The 19,252-nt window shown below is 41.0% G+C and overlaps 1 protein-coding gene across 5 annotated transcripts in view; it reads left to right on the top strand.

Moving 5' to 3' along the window:
- Positions 1-2,920: 2,920 nt before the first annotated feature.
- The window catches only part of LOC100702923 (nck-associated protein 5), a 163,027-nt gene continuing 146,695 nt past the window's right edge, over positions 2,921-19,252 (top strand). For 3 of the 5 annotated variants that reach the window (XM_019351818.2, XM_019351817.2, XM_019351816.2), the window contains exons 1-2: positions 2,921-3,160; positions 14,803-14,905. In XM_019351818.2, the coding sequence (XP_019207363.1) occupies positions 3,042-3,160; positions 14,803-14,905 (222 nt within the window). In that variant the 5' untranslated portion in view covers positions 2,921-3,041. Of the gene's footprint in view, positions 3,161-14,672; positions 14,693-14,802; positions 14,906-19,252 lie in introns of those variants that run through there. The other 2 variants (XM_019351815.2, XM_019351819.2) reach the window with 2 other exon arrangements.

Below are 19,252 nucleotides of genomic sequence, written 5' to 3'. Positions count from 1 at the left end.
TGTGAAATTCAAGTATTTTAGAGAATGCCAGCCAAACTAGCATAAATTAGCAGATATGTAGCCAGGCTATGGCGGCTGATTGCTGAGCAAAATAAAGAGCATTAGTTGATACCTCAGTTCTCCTTTTCATCCACATATGCTCACTTACTTCTAACAAAAACAAAAAACAAAAAAACCCCAAGAAGCACTCAAAGAGACCAAATCTCCAGGCTCCACCAAGACAACGAATTATGGGCAGTATTTACTTTTAAGGGAACAATATTGTACTTAGTATGTATTCATTTTGTTAAAAAACAACAACAAAACAAACAAAAAACTTGGTTAGGAGAGTCACAAACGCCAAGAGACAGGTTAGCAACTCCTGGAAACCGCAGGTTGCTAGAGAAAAATATTTATTCCCCAACTTGTTGGTGAGTTGTTTTTAGCTGCTGCTAGGGCTGTACGAGGATTGACGCACACAGTTTGCGTGAAAGACGCCTGCATGATTGCAAACACTTACCAATAGTCACCAAACAGCACTTGCGCCCTTTGAAAGATCTTGTTTGCAGCAGTCAAGGACAACTTTTTCTCTACAGGCAAATGTTCTCACTTTCCAGGTTGTGCCACAACTTTTTCAAGTCTTACTACAGTTTGCAGAGTAAATGGTGTTTGCAGACAAGTTGGTGTGTTCCATGCAAACTCCAGGAGATTAGCAACCTGCTAGCAATCAAATCTATTGCGAGGATGTTTACAGGAACACCTATTTTTCCTGAACGACTAGATTTTACCAAATGATCTTTGGATCTGTGTGACTCTTTTGTCAGTCGTCCATCTCTGGGCATGCTCAAGTCAAATCGCAGTTAAAACTTTGTGTTAGTTCCAAAGCCTTTTATAGCTGTCCGCTCTTGAGGTTTTGGATGAAAACTTGAAAAGTGTTTGAAAAGGGACGATGTTGCTCACATTTGGACAACCATTCGTAAAAAGAGAGCTTAAGATAGAAAAGACATAGCTGGCATCTTCATGACCTCTCTTCAGCTGGCCTGTTTGCTCCATAAAGCTGTGTAATCGTTTCCAAACATACCACATAAATGACTTGATTTATACCCCAAAACTTACCACCATGGGTTTGCTGCTTGACAACAACAAAGCAAAAAGAAAAAGACCTTAGGAAAATAGAAATGTTTTTCTTTCCTTATGTCAAGATAAGAACGCATCAGAACGAGTGGAGGAGGCAGATATGGAAGACAGGATGTGATTTAGGAAGGCGGAGCGGATTCGGTCAGTGTTTCTTCACCAGATAAGCACGCACAGGTGTTTACATGCGCACATACATGCACACACTGTGCACACGTATACTCCACCTGTCAGCCACTCAGGTTCATAAGGAACCTGTAAAAAGCTCAGCATAACAGGGGAGATATTTACACTGTCAGCAAAAATAAAAGCTAACATTTACCTATTTATGCAAATTCAAGTCTACAAATGCTAATATTTCAAATTCAAATCTAACAAAAGACATTTCCCTCTCCACTCCAGATTCAATAAATAAATCACAAGCTTCCAATTATCCAATCAAAGATTTCCATTATGAAACGCTAAATGAAGAAGATACGGTGGTTCTTGTATTATTAACCCTCTCCTTGATGCCGATCAGCGTAACACCATGCTGCTCTTTATCCCATTAGCTCCTGACATTTAGGTTTAATTGAATGCCTGTGATTGCAGGATGGCGGGGGATCGCACTCTTTCTTGTGTGCTCTGCCTTCAAAGCAGCTCAGAAATCTTTTTAGGTGTTTGTGTGTGTGTTTGTGTGTGTGCGCGCATGAAGTCATTTATCTTCCAGCTCCCCGCCGCCCCGGTGTATTGCAATGTCGTCAGCCCACTCCATCTCCTTCTGCCTCCGCCGAATGAACAATGTTGCAATGCAGTGAGCTTACGGGGCAAGAATGCGACAAACAGAATGGAATTGCTGCAGAAATTATTGCATTTGCGACCGCAAGGAATGCAGCGGAGACGGGCTTAAAGCAGACCATTTGTTCACAGCGGTTAGGGATGATAAGCGGTGGGCGGTCGTGCTGAAAAACATGGAACCCCGGCTTATTTCGAGCAAATGCGCTTTGTGTTTTTGGTGCATCCTGCAAAAAATCAGTAAAACAAACAGAATTTAAGCAGATATAACACGAGAGATGAGGTTAATGCAAGTGTCAGGGCTGCTCTTTGAGACTCGGATGGGTGGCAGCGAAGGAATGCAGACTCTCTGAGGAGTGCCCTGCAGAGAGGGCAATGAAAAGCAGAGTGCTGGTGGTGGCTCGCGGCCGGCACAGAGAAGTATACTTGGCAGTGAAGCCGAGAGTCATGTGCCTCCATTTAAATGAGAAGGAAAGAGAGGCAGGGAAGGGGAGGGAGAGAAATACAGGCTGAGCTAAGAGGCTGGGGAGTCCGCCAAGCCAAGACACTTGAGGAATGCAGAAGCAGGCCTCTCTTTGCAGTAATGCCATTACTGCTGTCTGAGTCAGGCAAACAGCTCTTCCAGTCCAGTCCAGTCAGCAAGTCTCGCAGCCAGTGTAAACACATGACAGGTAACACCTGAAAGCCAAGCAGAGAGAGGTGAATCCTGGGAAAGAAGCTCCTCTTTAAGAGCTTCCCAGCAGTATAGTGTTTCTCTTTTATATTCTAAGGAACCATCCATGTGTTTGCACATTTCTGTATGTGTGTGTGTGTGTGTGTGTGTGTGTGTGTGAGTGTGTGCAAGAGCGCACTCTGTGTGGTGTGACTCCTCCGGCCCTGGCAGTTAGTTAATAAACGCAGGCCTGTCAACAGCTGCTGCTGATGTAATGTGGAACTTCTCCTCACTCTCCTTATCCTCCCGCCCCACCACGCCTCCCCAGCTCCCTCCTGCACCAGCACCAGCACCACCACCCTCCCTCCCTTCTATTTACAAGTCTCACTGGGTGTTGCTGCAGACTTCCAGAGCTGGCAGTACAGATAGTGTTGTGTGTTTGTGTGTGTGACTTCCCTCCTCCCCCCCTCTGTGCAACACTTCCAGGGGAATTTACAACAGCATGTTTTCAGCTGCCATCAAAGAAAGGTCCACATCATCAGGTTGTCTTCCTAGCCAAAACACTCCTGACAGTCTGGGAGCTGCAGACCTGTTGAGTGGAGAGGATCCGGCTGGCGCAGAGTAAGTTTGGATTCCTGCTTGTTTCTCTTCTGACATTATGGGAAACTGAGCAGTTTAAACCTTCATTGGGCTAGCTGATTAATATCAGCTAGTGCCAATTTGAAGTTTAACTCAATTTGTATTGTTTTCTCCTGTAGTAGTAACAGTAGCTCTGCAACATGATAGCTTTTTACTGTTTTTCAGTTGTTTTTATTCATTTAAATGGAACTCTTACTTTACAACTCCAAGATTATAATCCATAAAGCTGACAGTTGAGGTTTTATAGGCTAATGAAAGTATGTACAGTAATGTTTCCTCTGTCTTATATTATGCAAATTAATGCAAAGTCTGTCGAAAGATAGTGAAAATAGTTTTATAAAGGCCAGTTAGCTTGTAATTAGTACCTGAAACCCCCAAAATGTAAATGGTTTGTGATTTAGCTGGTTGTAAGAAGCAATTTCAAGATTTCAGAACTAAATTTAGCCAGCTATTTACTAAGCTAATTAGCTTTGTAGCTAAGCCCAGTTCAAATCTGTGATTGCTATCCACAACTTATTTGCCACCCAGCATGTAGCCACATTAGTAATGGGCTAATTTTATTTTATTTTTCAAAATGAAATAAAAATAAATACACTTTTGAGAACTGCTTTTTGCTGTTGGGAAGTCAAAATTTCAGGTTAGCATCTTGCTACAAATGAGCTAGTCTATTAATTAGCCTATGCAATTAGCAACTAGGCTAGTTAATTTGTAGCTATGTTAATTAGCTGAGCGAGGAATGCCTAGCCAAAATAAAAATGCTGTTTAGATCAAAACATGTTTAATAACATTTGAGCAATGCGCTAATTGGCAAATCATTTAGCTAAAGAAAGAGCTAGTAAAGTTGTTTTTTTACAATATTTTTTGTGATGTTTAATAAATATATGAAATTACTGATATGCAAAATTGCTAGATGTTGGTGTGCAAATAGATATAAAGGCTTGTATTACTGTTTTTTTTTTAAAAAAAAATAAAACAATATCAAACAGGTGGTTCAATTTAATTCTTAAATATTAAAATTGCTTCATTACAACCAGCTCAACCAGATTTACAAAGAGTCTACATTTATCACAACTGTCATTTTAAAAAGCATTTTTATAATATATATTTGTGGAATTTAAACGGCTAAAATTAGCCTAAAAACAAAAAGTGATAAACTCATAAAAAGACATGAATGTGTTTGGTTTTCACATCTTTCTTTGTGAGAAAATGCACATTGGAAAACATCAGCATAGATAAACACGCACAAAAACGCTGTTGTTTCTCAAGCTGTCAGCAGAAGCCTGCTGATGAAATGCATGTGTTCAGTTTTTCAGCAAACTGCCCATCGCATGATGCTCACATACCAAGCTGAGAAGGGGGCACAGTTGTGTATTTTGATAACGCTTGGAAAATTCCTCTGCCCTCTCTTGGCATGCTGCATCACTACTGGGCCTTTGGAGAATATTTTTCTGGCTTTTTTTCTACCTGAAGCACTATCATGAGAGAGTTCAGTGGAGAGTCACGCTGCTGAAGCACGCTACGAGTCCCCCGGCAGGATGTTCAGTTAACTTTTTTTTTTTTTTTCCAGGATGTGTATGTAAAATGTCCTACGCATCTGGTGGGATAAACGGAGGGACTCCCCTCATGAACAGGATGACGACATTGTAGTCATTGTTTTTCTTTTTTCTCTACTACGGACCTCCGACCCCTCCCTCCTTTTTTTTAAACCCCCACATTAAATTGCCTGCTAAATACCACTGACTAAAAAGGACAGACAGGTTCGGGCACAGTCTTTATTACTGTAAGTGACTAAGAAAGACATCTCACATGCACAATTTTACTTAGGAAGTAATTAAAGCAAAGTACAACACGAGAGAACGAGCTTTTTCAGTCTTCTCAGCCAAGCCGATCTTTGGTGAACAAGTAGGCTAAGTCAAATATTAATACAATCTTCAAAGAAGCATCCCGACTGTGAAGGCTTCATGCAAATTCTGTAAAATGTTTCATTAAATGGTATGAATAAATAACATCACAATGTGGAGGACTCCACATTGAGACAGAACTGGAGCAAAGCGAGTGAAAATATAAGCACAGCCCTGTTTAAAAATGCAGAACTAGGTGTCAAAAATCTGTCTGGTTATTGCACACCAAATGATTTACAAATGCCTCTGAGTTATCCGGCGTGTCTCACAGCTTAAAAGCATAACGAGGAGCTCCATTTGTTCCTTACTTATTAAATATACAGGATTGTGTTTTCTCCCTTAGTCACGCTGTCCTTGCCTGTGAGCGTTTGGCAGAAACGTGGCAGACAACTGCCAACATTTGCTGGTTCCAGCTTCTGAATATCCAAAATCTGCTCTAGATTACATCTGATAGAACTGAACACTTGTAAGCTTTGGACTGTTGATTTATGAAACAAGAAGCTATTTTAGCCCATGGGATCTCAAAAGGTGGATTTCTTTCATCATGTGTGCAAAATCTTATCAACTTATTGTGGAAAGACGTTATCATTTGGTCTTTACCAGACATTATCTTGTTCACAAAATATGTATTTGTCATATGAACGAGTCATCTTACCCAAGTAATAATTTTATGTAAACTGGGATCTTACTGAGCTAGTGAAGTAGTGGTAGTTCCTCTTGTCACTCAAGTAGTCCGCCATAAACTCCCATGTTCAAATGCTAAATTGTACATTATTAAAAATCAGCTTCACAGCCTTACTACTTTACTTTATACTGTAAGGTAAAGACCCTACAATAATATAAGGAAAAGCCCAATAATCAGATGACCGCCTATCAGTAAGCACTTGGTGACAGTGGGAAGGAAAAACTCCCTTTTAACAGCAAGAAATCTCAGGCAGGACCAGACTGAGAGAGGGGCTGGTTGATCCAGCTGGATAACTGAGTAAGGGGAATGGCCTGATTGACAGGTGTCCTGACCTGAGTCTGGTGGGGTAATCTGCTCTCTTTTTACTTTGGTAGAACAAAAAGATTGGAGGTTGGAGGTCAGGTTAGCGGAACACAAATATGCCATACACACAAGTAACATTGAGTCCAAGGCTAAACACTACCTGGATTTTCATAATAGTAACTCTTCTACAGTACAAGTGATTGGAATTAACAACATTCCTCTTTCAATACGATGAAATAATTTACCGGGGCTCCATAACCAAAGGGAAGCTTTTTGGATTTATAAATTATAGGCCACTAAATATCCTGGTTTAAATGAGGACTTAGATGTTACTTCTTTTTAAAAAAAAATAAACTTTATTTGCCCTTGAAGATGCATTTAAATTATCTGCAATAAATGGTGCTCTGAGGTGTTTTCTTGTCTGATTTGGACTGAATCTTTTGAATGTTTGTTGATATCTTTTTGGGCTCTTGCATTTAACCGGATTATTGAAGACTCATCCTATGGGTAAAGTTTTACTGGTGGAATTTTCCACTCTCACCCTAATTTTGAAATTTGGCATGATCTAAAATATCCCCATGTTGGTGTCATTCGTACACCATCATAGTAATGTTGGTCCAGGATCAACATTGCAACTGACCTATGACAGCTGAGCGTTAAGCTAGTATTAGCCTAATGCTATTAAAACTATCACTAGCAAACCATTGATTGGTCAATTGGACCAAACCATTGATTGATCATTGATTGATCATGGACCAAGATTGTTGTGATCATACAGGAACAACGCTGGCATGGGGATTTCAGATACACACTAGTGGAACACCGCTAGAAAAGATTCAGTTTGTTCATTGTTGATTTTCGGAGAAATGTGTTGGAGTTTTGGGTTGAATAAGGCCGTGCCATGAAAGTAAAGGCATTTGGAGTTATGGGATATTTTAGGTCTCATCCACTACATCTAGTCACCGTGTGTCTGGTGTTGGAGCTTCAAAATCTTACAAATATTGTGGCCACCTCAGAGGTTTGTACTTCAGTTTTGGTGAGTAAAATTCTAGTGTTTTGTTAGTTGCAGATTGGTGACCAAGCTATAAATTATCTATATAAGGTAACTTCTGGCTCCAAAAACCAACGTGGGGGCGGCCAAAATGCTAACCTTGACGTATCAGAAAGCGAAGTCCAAAACCAGTGGGTGAGCTCATGGTGGCCATCTTTTGCGCTGTCTGTGGGTGGTAGCAGGCAAAGCTGAGTATTCCAGATGTCCTTCTCCCCACCAACACTTTACAGTTCGTCCTGGGAGATCCTGAGGTGCTCCCATGCCAGATGAGATATACATTCTCTTCAGTGTGCTCTTGGTCTAGCCTGGGGTTTCGTCCCAATTTCCCAGAAAAACCTCCAAAGGGAGGCTCCCAGGAGGCATCCTAACCAGATGCTCCAACCACATCAGCTGTCTCTAAGCCAGCCACCCTACAAAGGAAACTCATTTTGGCTGCTAATTATTATTATTATTACTATTACTGTTACCCAGATCACATGATCATAGGTAAGGGGTGAAACATAGATAGTCCGGTACAACACCCACACCAGTGCTGATACTGGACAAGTCTGCTTTAAAAACCATTAAAACCCCCAAATTACAAATTACCATGACATTCATGCTCACGAGGAGTGTCTGTAAACTACTGACCTCAACTGTACATGTCAGTTAATATCTGTCAAAAATATGAATAATTAGTTTACTTGATTAGTATTTATGTTGCCATAGGCAAAGTGTATTTATTAATAAATATAATTATTGTCACAAACCCACAAACTATGTTGTGGATACAAGCTGTTGTCTTGTGTGAAGATTGTACACAACATTATGACTGACCACACACTTTCAAAATTATTATGACACTGTAGGGCCTCCATATTAGTAAGGTAAATTGAAAATAAAAATAAACTGCAGCTCTAATCGAGTTTGTCTTCACTCGGCCTCGCCAGCTGTAGTCATTCTCACTGTGTTCACAGGACGTAGGCTGTTTATTCAGCTATGTATAGGCTGTCCTTGTTCCTTTGCAATCATAATGACATTGAGAACTAAAGGCCTAAGCAAATAACCATGCTTTCTTGCACACAGTTATGCAGACATGTGCATTACAAATCCTTTCCATACCTTCAACACAAGCCCATAATTTTCTAATAATCTAGTTTAAGTGCCAGAAGGAGACACACATGCTCATGCCGCATGATCTCAGTGCTGATAAACATGCGCATGCTGAGACTGGCCTCCTCGTATAAGATTAAAATGAAAGAACATAATCATGGTTTCACAAGCAAGCATAAAGCGTATGCGAATTATCCCTCGCCTGGATTATCAGTATTCATTTTAAAGAGCATGTTACATTGACCTGTTAGCCTTGGCAATAAGCCTCACATCTTCACACCCACATGATAAATACTCACCTCACTTAACCTGATTACCAGCACAGTCTAAACACTGATATACCGCGGCAGAGGCTATGCAACATTTAGACAAAACATTCATCTTAATGATTGGTTTCCCCAGAGCATGACAGCAACAACAGGCCAGTTTAAAATACGGCCTATTGTTTGGGACCCTCAGACGCTGTAATTCCACGTTAGGTTGTGCCAGGCTAGTGGTGCCAACTGTACCGGGACACATGCAGAGGCAGGATGAGACAGGCCGGCCAGCAGAGGGACTCAAAACATCCGATCAGCACATGCCATCTGTGCCGCTCTCTCTCCACACATTAAAACCCCCAAATCAGGCACTCGCATGCTTCAATTTTCTCCCCCATGAATGGAAAGTAATAGCAGCCCCCACTCCCAAAACGTTACCCTCCCACTTCCCTCCCTCCCACTGCAGCGAATTAAAAGCGAGGCTCAAACGTATAATCTTCTCCCCGGTCATTCATTCATTCATTCAGTCGCAGCGGACATGGCAGTCTGGATGAATCATTCACAAGAACAAGAAGAAGAAATATAAAGAGAGAACTAGGCTGTGGACCGTAGGGGATGCCTCTGTGCTGACCCCGTTTCAGCCACCCCCCATCCTTCATTCAAGCCAGCGCACAGGGTACAGACACAAAAATGAATTGGTTCCTGGGGCAAAAGGGGGGTGCACCAATCAATGTCTAATCTCCCCTCACCACCACCACCATCCATTTTCAGGCCCTGGCACTTCCTGGCACCCCTGCCCCCCATTTTGGGATATTGATCACAGAGTTCAGAGTTACCATTTGGCCAAGAGGCTTTTGTTTCCAAGACCTAAAGGTTTCCACTAATTATACAAAAAAGCCCCCATACTGCTAATCTTTGGCTCCAGATGGCCATTTAAATATAGGCTTACATGTATTTGCTCCACTATTTATCATATAGTTTATTATATAACCCGTGACTAAACCACTTCATACAGTATATATAAAGGGAGGGGGAATCATTTCCCATTGCTCAGTTAAATGTTTTGTTGCACGAGTGCCAAAGTTCAGGCCACCCCCTGCTTAAACCAACCATGACAAGGACTTTCTTATTTGTGGCGAAGCGAGAATATGCGTGGGAGAATGCCTTACTATACTAGGTACAAAGGGCAGTATTGTCACTTGTGGCAGAGTGTGATCTCTGTAACACTTACGAGTCAAAAGCCAGAGGGTGGAGCAACAGTGTTTCTTCAGGAGGTCCCTTTACTGTATGATTATTCAGCCCTGCAATAGAGTTAAGAGGGCCAGTAACCAAAAAAAAAAAAAAAAAAGCCAGTGATTGCAATAAATGCACAGCTGCCTAATTTATCCCACCTTACAAAGGAACAGTATCAAACCGGAGCCATGACGATCCATATTCATGGACAATCTGGGCTTGTTATTGCCATTTATCCACGAGGCTGTTTTCTGTACAGCGATCTCTCAATGGGTTTAAGTGTTATCATTAAGCTGTTATCCCCTCACATTATCCCTGTTGTAGTTTCAGAGCTGTCTGGGGCTCTGTGACCTCAGCTGGGTCCTCTCTTGTTCCTGGAGCAGATGTTAAAAAACGACTCCCACCTCAAACAACCCCCATTTTGTGTTGTACACAAACACACACACGCACACACACACCATCCTGCCTTTCCTCCCTCCTTCCCTCACCCTGGCATCTAATTAGGCCTACAGCACAAAGACTCCCAGATGTCAGCGCCCTCCTGGCCTCCTTTGATTATATCCTTTCCATCCCACTGCCTTGGTTGCCGACTGGATGGGGGCCGTGTGGACTATAGGCGTTGACGCGTGTCACTTTGCGTAGGTCAGAACTACTCCAGTTTAACATATCAGTAATTGCTTTAGGTGTAAATCACGGGGAATGAGGAGGGAGGCGGGACAGTTGCAGAGAGGCCCCTGGATTGTCATAAATGCTTGCAAAGTGGTGTCAGTTCTTGGAATATGAAGTATAACTTCAGCTAAACGCAGGAGAAAATCACATTATGTAGATGGAGACTGAGTTACTCTAATGTCTGTATCTCTAATAACTCGTCCAAAACTACTGTTTGTCAATCCATATTTAAAAGAGCATTCATCATGGCCAACAGTCTCTAAGTGTTTCATTTCCTTTAAAACCAAGCAACCGAGAAATACGAACGATCGGTCGACAGTCAACAAGTCTGTCGTCTGAGGAAAATTGGCCATGGCTTTGACTTTTACAGACGGCGGCCACGGCGTAACTTTCAGCAGCAATCAGATTTCCATGCTTCCATGAGCACCACATCTGCCCAGTGAACACTTAATGGATGAGATATTGATTAGTTCTTTACTGTAGAGCCCAGGATTACACTCTATCATCAAGGCTTGGAAAGTATTTCACACTTCATCGGCAACTATTACTCTTTAAGAAGTGTCAACGAAACAAACCAAAGCAATTACAGACTAACTCGTCTTCCTTGTGATAGCCGTGTAATGCTGTAAAATCTAGATCACACAAACAGAAAACATATCCTCTCACAGCCTCATCAAAGCAGCTTGTTGTGTTCACACATTTAAAAAAAGGAGTGACAGAGGAGTGTCTGACAATGCAAGTCGTGTGAGTAAGGGGTCTTAGTTGCGGGCCGTATCATAAAACCTTACCTAAACGAATTTCCACTGTTGATACATGAACCTGTTGTTATGTAGCACTTTTTCACTACAAGCCCCATTCCCACAATCACACACACACACATCCCTACAAGAGCTTACAAGGTTAGTGTGATTTGCCTTTGCTTTGCAACTTTCAGTGTTGCTCAACTGTTTTGATCAAAGCCAAAAATTGTCGTGATGCATGCTCAATCATGCAGGTGACGAAATACCAGAAAGTTGATTCTGTTTATCTGGACGTAGCGTTTTCAGTGGGAGAAAGGTTTCGTCACTCATCTAACTGACTTCTTCAGTCTCAGCTGCCTGCAGGTTTCTCCAACCTTATAAACAGCACTTTTGCGTAATGACGGAAACTAGAACCATTGAATGAACAATGGGCTTTGAGGTCAGTTACATGATCATTGATATGCAAACGCTCATTACAATTAATCAATGACCATGAGTACCATTCACAGAGAGTTGGGGAATGGCTGCAGTCACAGCATTGTCGGATGGTGAAAGACGTACTCTTAAGCCCCCTCCTCAGTTCAGAGATGGTTGTCCCCCTTTCACATAAATGGTCTTGATGACTTCCCAATCAAACCAGCATTCCTGTCCACGATGTGCATGTCCTCATCGCTTAAAAAGTTTCCACTGGCTTTTAGGTGTAAATAAGAAGCCAGAAAAGGATCTAGACTAAATTCAGTTAATTGTACAGCCCTTGACTTGTGTTTATGTGCTTAACTTTGTAACCGTATATATTGTAAAAATGTTCCACTTTCTCTTGTTTTCAGTCTTAAATATGATTTTTTGATCTGTTTTGTTCTCTGAGCTGTTACTGGATGTTACCTGGTACTAAGGGCAACTGACAGCACTAAGACAAAGCATCATTCGGTTTGTTCAAATGTCAAAGGTAGCAGTGTTCCAGTGTTTTATTGCCTGCCTTTATCTCAATGCCCCTGATATGTGGCTTGTAAGGCGTTTGCTTCATCTTAATCACTTCCCATCGATCCACTGCCTCATCCCTCACACTGTACACCCAAAGGAAAATGCCATCCATGGTTTCTGTGTTGGGTCTGTGTAATCAAGCGCTGTGCTCTAATCCATTTTAATCATTTACTCTCAATTTCCTATAACCCCCTATCTCTGAATCCAAGGGAAGATTTACTTCCTCTCCTAATCTCCAGGGGAAAATGGACCAAACTAAAATGCACGCTAAACATAGACCATTATTTCATCTGTTGCAAAACACTTTCACAATTAGTCATTACAAAGCCAGAGTAAGTGAGACGGGCAGAAGTCTGATGTTTCTGTGTCATTAAAGACAGAGCATTTCACATCCTGTTTGCTGATTAGACAGATTCCCGCTACACTTGATTGCCCAGGGCTGTTCAGAAATAGGGCAGAAAGGGACAGTATCATGTTTCAAAATATAAAATCAGATCTGGATGAAAAGGCAGCCGCTGATCCTGATGTTTCATGTCGATAAGTTTGGACTTAACTGATTGGCAGTGGATGGAACATGTCATGTTGATGTGTGGGCATATTTGACAAGTGCAGTCATGCTGCTGAAGCTTTAGACAGGGTGTAACGGATAGCGCCTGCAGCGGATGCAAAAGGGTTTGTTTGTTGCATAAGTAGGTTTGTGAGGAGGGTAAGCACATATCACCTGAATTCTGAACCTAGTAAATCGTGATACAGAGCAGGACTGTAGATTTAGCTTATAAATTCCATAAATGCCTTTTCCAAGTTCTGCTTATTCTGAACTTCTCAAGTATGATATTAACTATGATCTAAACCAAAGCCACCATGTAAAAGACAGACTTAACAATTGTGTCACCACTTTTCAGCTAGTTCTGAGATTTTGAGTTGAACCTTTTAGCTATCAGCTATTTGCAGATGTAGATTAAAAACCAAGGACACTGCATGCTCACAGAATTGGAAAGCAGCTTGTTAAACATGGGGTGACCATATTACAAGGCCTCAGTCATTTGGCGACCTCTGTTTGCGATGGAAAAATGTGAATTTCCTAACCAGTTGGTGAGTGGTTGCTGTAGATTGCTGGCATGAAACTGGTCACAAAGAGGTATACGGGGCTTCCCCCAAACCCCTCCTGTAGCTGATTTGGTCAATAATTGTAAACCTTATTGAATGCTAAATTATCTTAAACCATATCAGAGTTGCAGTCACTGTGGGCATAGACTATATAAAAGATGAATGAACTTTAAATTACAATTTTCCTAATGGGCAGCAGGGGGCAACTCCTGGCTGAAGGAAGAAGCCATGTTGCATAAAAGTCTATGAGAAAACAACCCTACTTCTCACATTATTTATGGCCTCAGTAAAAACTGTCCTTATTAGCTAATAGGTTCTTGTGATAAAGCCTAATCTTTATTAATACAATTAATACAGTTAATTAGTAGGTTCCTGCAATTGCCTGTAGATTATATGTAAGAAACTAACTTGTCTGCAAATACACTTATCATAGTTTGCCAATGCTTGGCAAGTAAATGGTGAGCAATTAAAGACAAGTTGGTGTCTTTAATGCAAACTATGGGTAACCTTGAAAATCAGCTTGTAATTAAAGCAATCACAAGGTTTTTGCTGCAACACCCTCTTTGGGACCGATTTCAGCTAGCAAAAGCTACCTCCAGTAACTGGTCACCAACCGGTTGAAGAACACACATTTTTCTTAAGTGATTATATTTTGCTGGGGGGTTGCCAACTGGTGTTTAGGCCTGTGAGACAGATGGCTAAGAGGGTTTTTTTGTAATAAATGAGACTGTAGATCTAGATCTAAACGAGATTTAGATCTATCACTGCAGACTAATAAGTAATAAGGAAAGTGTTTACTGAGGCCATAAACAGACAAGGAGGGTTGTTTTCTCATAGACTTCTATATAATCTGACTTTTTTTTGCAACCAGAGGAGTTTGCAGTTACCTGCGTCCAAGCTACATTTAATGCTAACCTTTTTTTGTTTTGTTTTTTACACGAAATGCAATCCAAATAATTACCTGTATTCTTTAGTTTAATTTCAACCTTTGCCTTAACTACATAACATTAGAGCAAGTTGAGTTGCACTGACAGTGTCTCTGACCCCGAGGCATCCAACAGCTGACCTTTGACCACATGCTCACCAATGAGGAAGTGGTATGCTTACTCTTTACACCACCGCAGTGAGTGTAAAACCATAGTTCTTTGTAAAGGAGTAGTATGCGTGAAGTGAAGTGTTTATCTTCTGCTGTGGCCTCAGTCAGGCCAGGTCGGACTGGTTCCCAGCACTGTTTGGAGAGGCCTAGAAAAACAAAGAGCTGTAGATTGGGGTTTGGGGTTGGATTAGAGGGTGGGATGCCTGGGTGACGCCGAGAGCAAGCGGTAAGACACGGCTAACAGGAACGCTGTGATCCCAGTGTCCTGTCAGCCCTGAGTCTTTTGGCTGAAGGTACGGCAACAGAGACCAAATGAAGCGTTACACAAATAAGGGAGAATGGATAGTGTGTGACTGGACTGTGCAGCTCTTAACTTGGACTTTGATCTCACTGTAAAAGGTGAAAGCCCGTGTAACAGCGGAAATGCGACCCACCTGATATGAGGTTTTCCTTGTTGACTTTTTCACTGTCCTTTTGTCCTCCACTCCGCCCCTTTCCCCTCCCTCAAGGACTGGCCAGGTGTATGGATCACTGCAGGGCAGCGGAAGCATGAACAGACAGCTGGAGAGGAGAGAACAGTTAAAGAGATTGTCTCTTGACAGCAACATGCTGGTAAGTCATTCCTAAACACCGTCAGCGTGTTATTTTGTTAGACTATTAACTCCGTCAGGAAGTGGACAGTTTTTATTGGCTAATGCCCAAGATTATAGTGGAAATTCACATGAAATAAATATTTTTTGCTGATATCTCAGTTTTCAAAGCAGTGGCTGCTTTTTCCTTTAATCTCACTGTTAAACCTTTGTGAGTGTGTAATTCACGGGATTTTTTGTGTGGGTATTGTTTTTGGGACCGTGCTACCAGTGCTTGTGGTTTGTTTGGACTGCATTTCCCACGAAGCAGTTGGCGGTGCTCATGGTAAATACCTGCTCTGTTTTTGTTTATTCAGTCTGGTGGGAATGAAAAATGTTTCATTTCCTGTCTTCAAATCTTTCCCATTCATGACCCTCTTTTATTCACTGTTTAGCACAAAAATGTGATGTTAAGGCTATTACAGACTGAGATAATTACTTTACAAGAATGTCAAGGATACGCTGAGATTTAAGCATTTTTTTTTCCAAGTGCATAAACACACCCACGTGTCAAACAGAAGTGAGAAAGGACACTCTGCCACGACTGTTTGTGAAACACTCTTTGCCCACCGGTGACTGACAGGCTTATCTCTATGCCGGGCCGCTCTTGCAAATCACAGGAGTGGAAACTTGTTTTGTCTCAGGGTTAACTGAAGGTGAATCTGCTCGAAAGAGCCTCTTTGGATTGTCAAGTGGAGCCTTTAACTGGCTGCTGTGTTGTGTCTGCATGGGAGAAGAGAAGCTTAACCCCCCCTTCCCTTCGGTGCATACAGTATGGTCACTGCACAGGAAATAATAAATCAAAGACTCTTAAAATAGCATGAAGATATAGGAAGTGATGAAGTCATCAAGAACACGTTTGTTGCAAATGAAATGGCAAATGTTTAAAGCTGCAGTTTGTCCATGTGACTAACCAATTAAAGGAAATATACACCCCGAAACGCTGCAAAGCCGTTAAATAACATAGGCATGCTTATGCTGCAGGTCAGGGGTTTAATTTGTAGTTTGTTTCCTGCATTACAGACCATCAGTCTCTAAAGAAGTCGAAACATGTTTACACACTCTATTGACTTGACCTGACTTTATAGCTTTCTGCTGACCTTTCTTTAGCAACTCCTGACCTGCAAGAGAGCCTCAGTCCTTAGAGTCTGTACAGGAGAAACAGAGTGCAGATCCAATGAACATGCTATCGATTTCTGTAGTTTTACAGTCTTTTCTTTGGACAACAAGAAATGGTGAAAGTGTAAAGAGAAATAAGTAGAATTTAATTAAATATAAATACACCATGGAAGAAAAAAAAAGTTTATTTATTTGTCTACGTCTCTTTCTTTGGTTTAATTTATGTCCCCAAACTGTTCTCACCTGTTAAGGAGTTGAGGTGTGAAATACATCTTAGACCCCTGAAGGTTCTTATCTATATCACATATTGTGGTGTCTGCCACCTGCCACTCTTAAATTACAAATTTTAGTGTTTAGGCACCTATAAAACCTTATAAAAGCATTGTATCACTTCATGATAGTAATATCTAATTTATATCTAATTTATATATGCAAAACTTATGCATGACATTTTGTCAAATTGTCATGTTGCCTAGCAACCACCTGCCAATGGGCTAAAATGACCCTTTATTAGTGTTTGTGCAACTATAAAACCTTATAAAAGTGTTGTATCACTTCAACTTCACGATAATAAAATCTAATTTATATGCTCAAAACTTGACTTGTGTATGATATATTGTAACACGTCAACATGTTGCCTAGCAACCACCTAGCAATGAACTAAAATGACCCGTTTCGTGTTTATGCACTTATGCTCACTGTTAGTAGCATCTAAATATAGAAAAATGGAAATTAATACTGAAAACAATAATAAAAAGGAAAAGAAAAAAATATTTAGAAATGTAAAAAATAGAGGAAAATTTTTAAAAAATTACAATGGAATAAATGATAAATAAAAAAACCTGATAGAAATAATTAGAGAAATGTACATAAATTGATAAATAAATGAATAAAATTGAGAATTAAACAAATGAAATATTGTAAGAATATAGAAATAAATTGGAAATGCATAAGTAACTAAAAATAAATAAATAAATGAATAAAGAACTTTACAGAAACAATATAGCCTCGAATAAATGTAGAAATATAGAAAAAACCTTGATAAAAGTTACAGAAATGAAATTATGAGATGAATAATTCCTTTTTTCAAAAAATTATATTTGTACCAAACTAAACTAAATGGCCCTCCATACTTTTTATCTATCCATGAATACATCTAACACGACGTTACATAACAGTCAGTGTTTTGCCCCCAGCAGATGTCCAGAGTCACTGTCCTCACTGGATCTTTGTTGCTAATCAAGGAAATGCAGGAAAATCCGTGACTTAAAGAATGTGATATACAACAATGTAAATTAGATAATTAAGAAAAAGTAGCTCCTCAGAAAATGGTCTTGATTTTCTCAGACATTAACCTTTGAGTCTGTCAGTAATTTACTTCTTAAACTGAGAGGTGAGGATGTGAAAGATTCACTGTGGTGACAGACTTAAATCCTCCTAGGAAGGCGAGACACTTCCTGGTTTATCATTTATTCACCGCGGTTTAGCTTTGTGAATATGTAACTTCCTTTGACACAGCACACGATGACTGGATGATGTCTGTTTTTCGCTGAATGTGATCCTTAGAGAACTTCCAGACGTGCCGATATGGGCTGATGTGAGACACACTGTGGCTTTAATTGCTTAAATTGGACACACAGCGGCCTGATTTACTGTGAGCCTGAATCTGGGTCATGTTTGTGATATGGCTTTATGATTCAACATGCTCACATTTGTCCACTCAACTATCCATGCATGCATTTTTTTCTCTCCCTTTTCCCACTTTCTCCTTTCTTTTATCAAATATATCGGCTTCTTTCTGCCTTTGGTATGTTGTTAATTTCACTCTCACTTTCTGTCTTTGTCTTCTCCTATCAGTTTCCTTCTTTCCAACTCAACTGTTTCCTTCTCTTTTTAGTGATTTATTCCTACTCAGGGCAGCAGGAGCAGAAGGAGCGCTGGGTTGCTTTAATAGTGGGACATGTAGATGCCTGGAGCATTTTTGGTAAAGGTCCAGTGTAGATCTGGTGGCAGTTTGCAGCAGATTTGATTCCATGCCATGAAAAGTGGAGCAAATCTTGAAGAGGGTTATTATGTTGCTCGATACTCAAATATGCACATATTGCACGCTGCTGTTGACCGTGCCGTCATGTCTTTAGTTAAATGAGGCTTTGTTCGACCAAAAGTCAGTCAGTTCGAGGCCGACCTGCGTCTTTATCCTTCCAGTGCTTGATGTGGGACATGCTGTCCATGGCCCTTGTGGCCCAGCTGGCCCTGGCACAGATAAACCCACTAAGTCCTGTAAACACTCCTTTTCCTGGGAGGATATGAGGCTACGATACATTTATTTTTTCAGGCATCTGAGAAAACACAAGAGGCGGTTTCTGACATTCCGTCAGACGACAGGCATGAGCGTTCATGCCCTCGTTTTCCTTCTGTGTCACCTGAAAAATCAAGCTCTGCTGGTTGTGTGACTGCAGATTAATCCCAGAGAGATGGCCAGTAGTTGTCCCCTTTATGTAAGATTACACCCATGTTTCATGCAGAAAGTAGCTTGAGTTTCATGGCCTGCTGTGATGATGAAATGTATTTTCCACTTGAGGGACGCCCCCGAAGGCTTTTTCAGTTCACACTAGCAACACAAAAATGAAGACAAAATGCCATATGTCAGCTGAGGAACAGGTAAAATATTTATGTCTGCTCCTCTTGGATGGATTACATGGCCTAGCTTCTGTCAATGTGGGTAATTTGGCAAACAGAGGGCTTGAATGTCAGTTACATATGCGCCGTGTTTCCTCATCGTACTCATGTTCCTGAGTTTGTTTGCTGAAAGCTGTTCAGAGCTCGAGCTTTTCTGTCTTTCTGATTATGTTTGTGTTTGATGTATTGTAAATGCATGTGCAGGGAGTGGAGCCTTAGTCAATGTTATCAGCATTTTATTCATGTAACAGTCTGGGTTGGACTATATAATCTGCATCAGGTTATGTAGCTCAGTGATGGGCCAGAGTTGCAGCAGCAGCACTCGTGAGTAACTGGGGCAACATTTGAATTACATAACAGCTGTGTTGCTGGGTTGATTCTGTGCTTCTATTTATTTTTATCATTTGATGCCCGCCCGCGGATGAGACTCTCTTCGTCATGCTGGGACGTGCATGGTGAGCCCGACGGCCGTGGACGGTCTGTGAGCTGCTACTGCTGCTGCTGCTATCTGCAGCCAGCCAGCTTTAAGTAG

The sequence above is a fragment of the Oreochromis niloticus genome, linkage group LG23, assembly GCF_001858045.2.
Source record: "Oreochromis niloticus isolate F11D_XX linkage group LG23, O_niloticus_UMD_NMBU, whole genome shotgun sequence".
Taxonomy (NCBI): domain Eukaryota; kingdom Metazoa; phylum Chordata; class Actinopteri; order Cichliformes; family Cichlidae; genus Oreochromis; species Oreochromis niloticus.
This window is presented reverse-complemented; position numbering and strand designations above follow the sequence as displayed.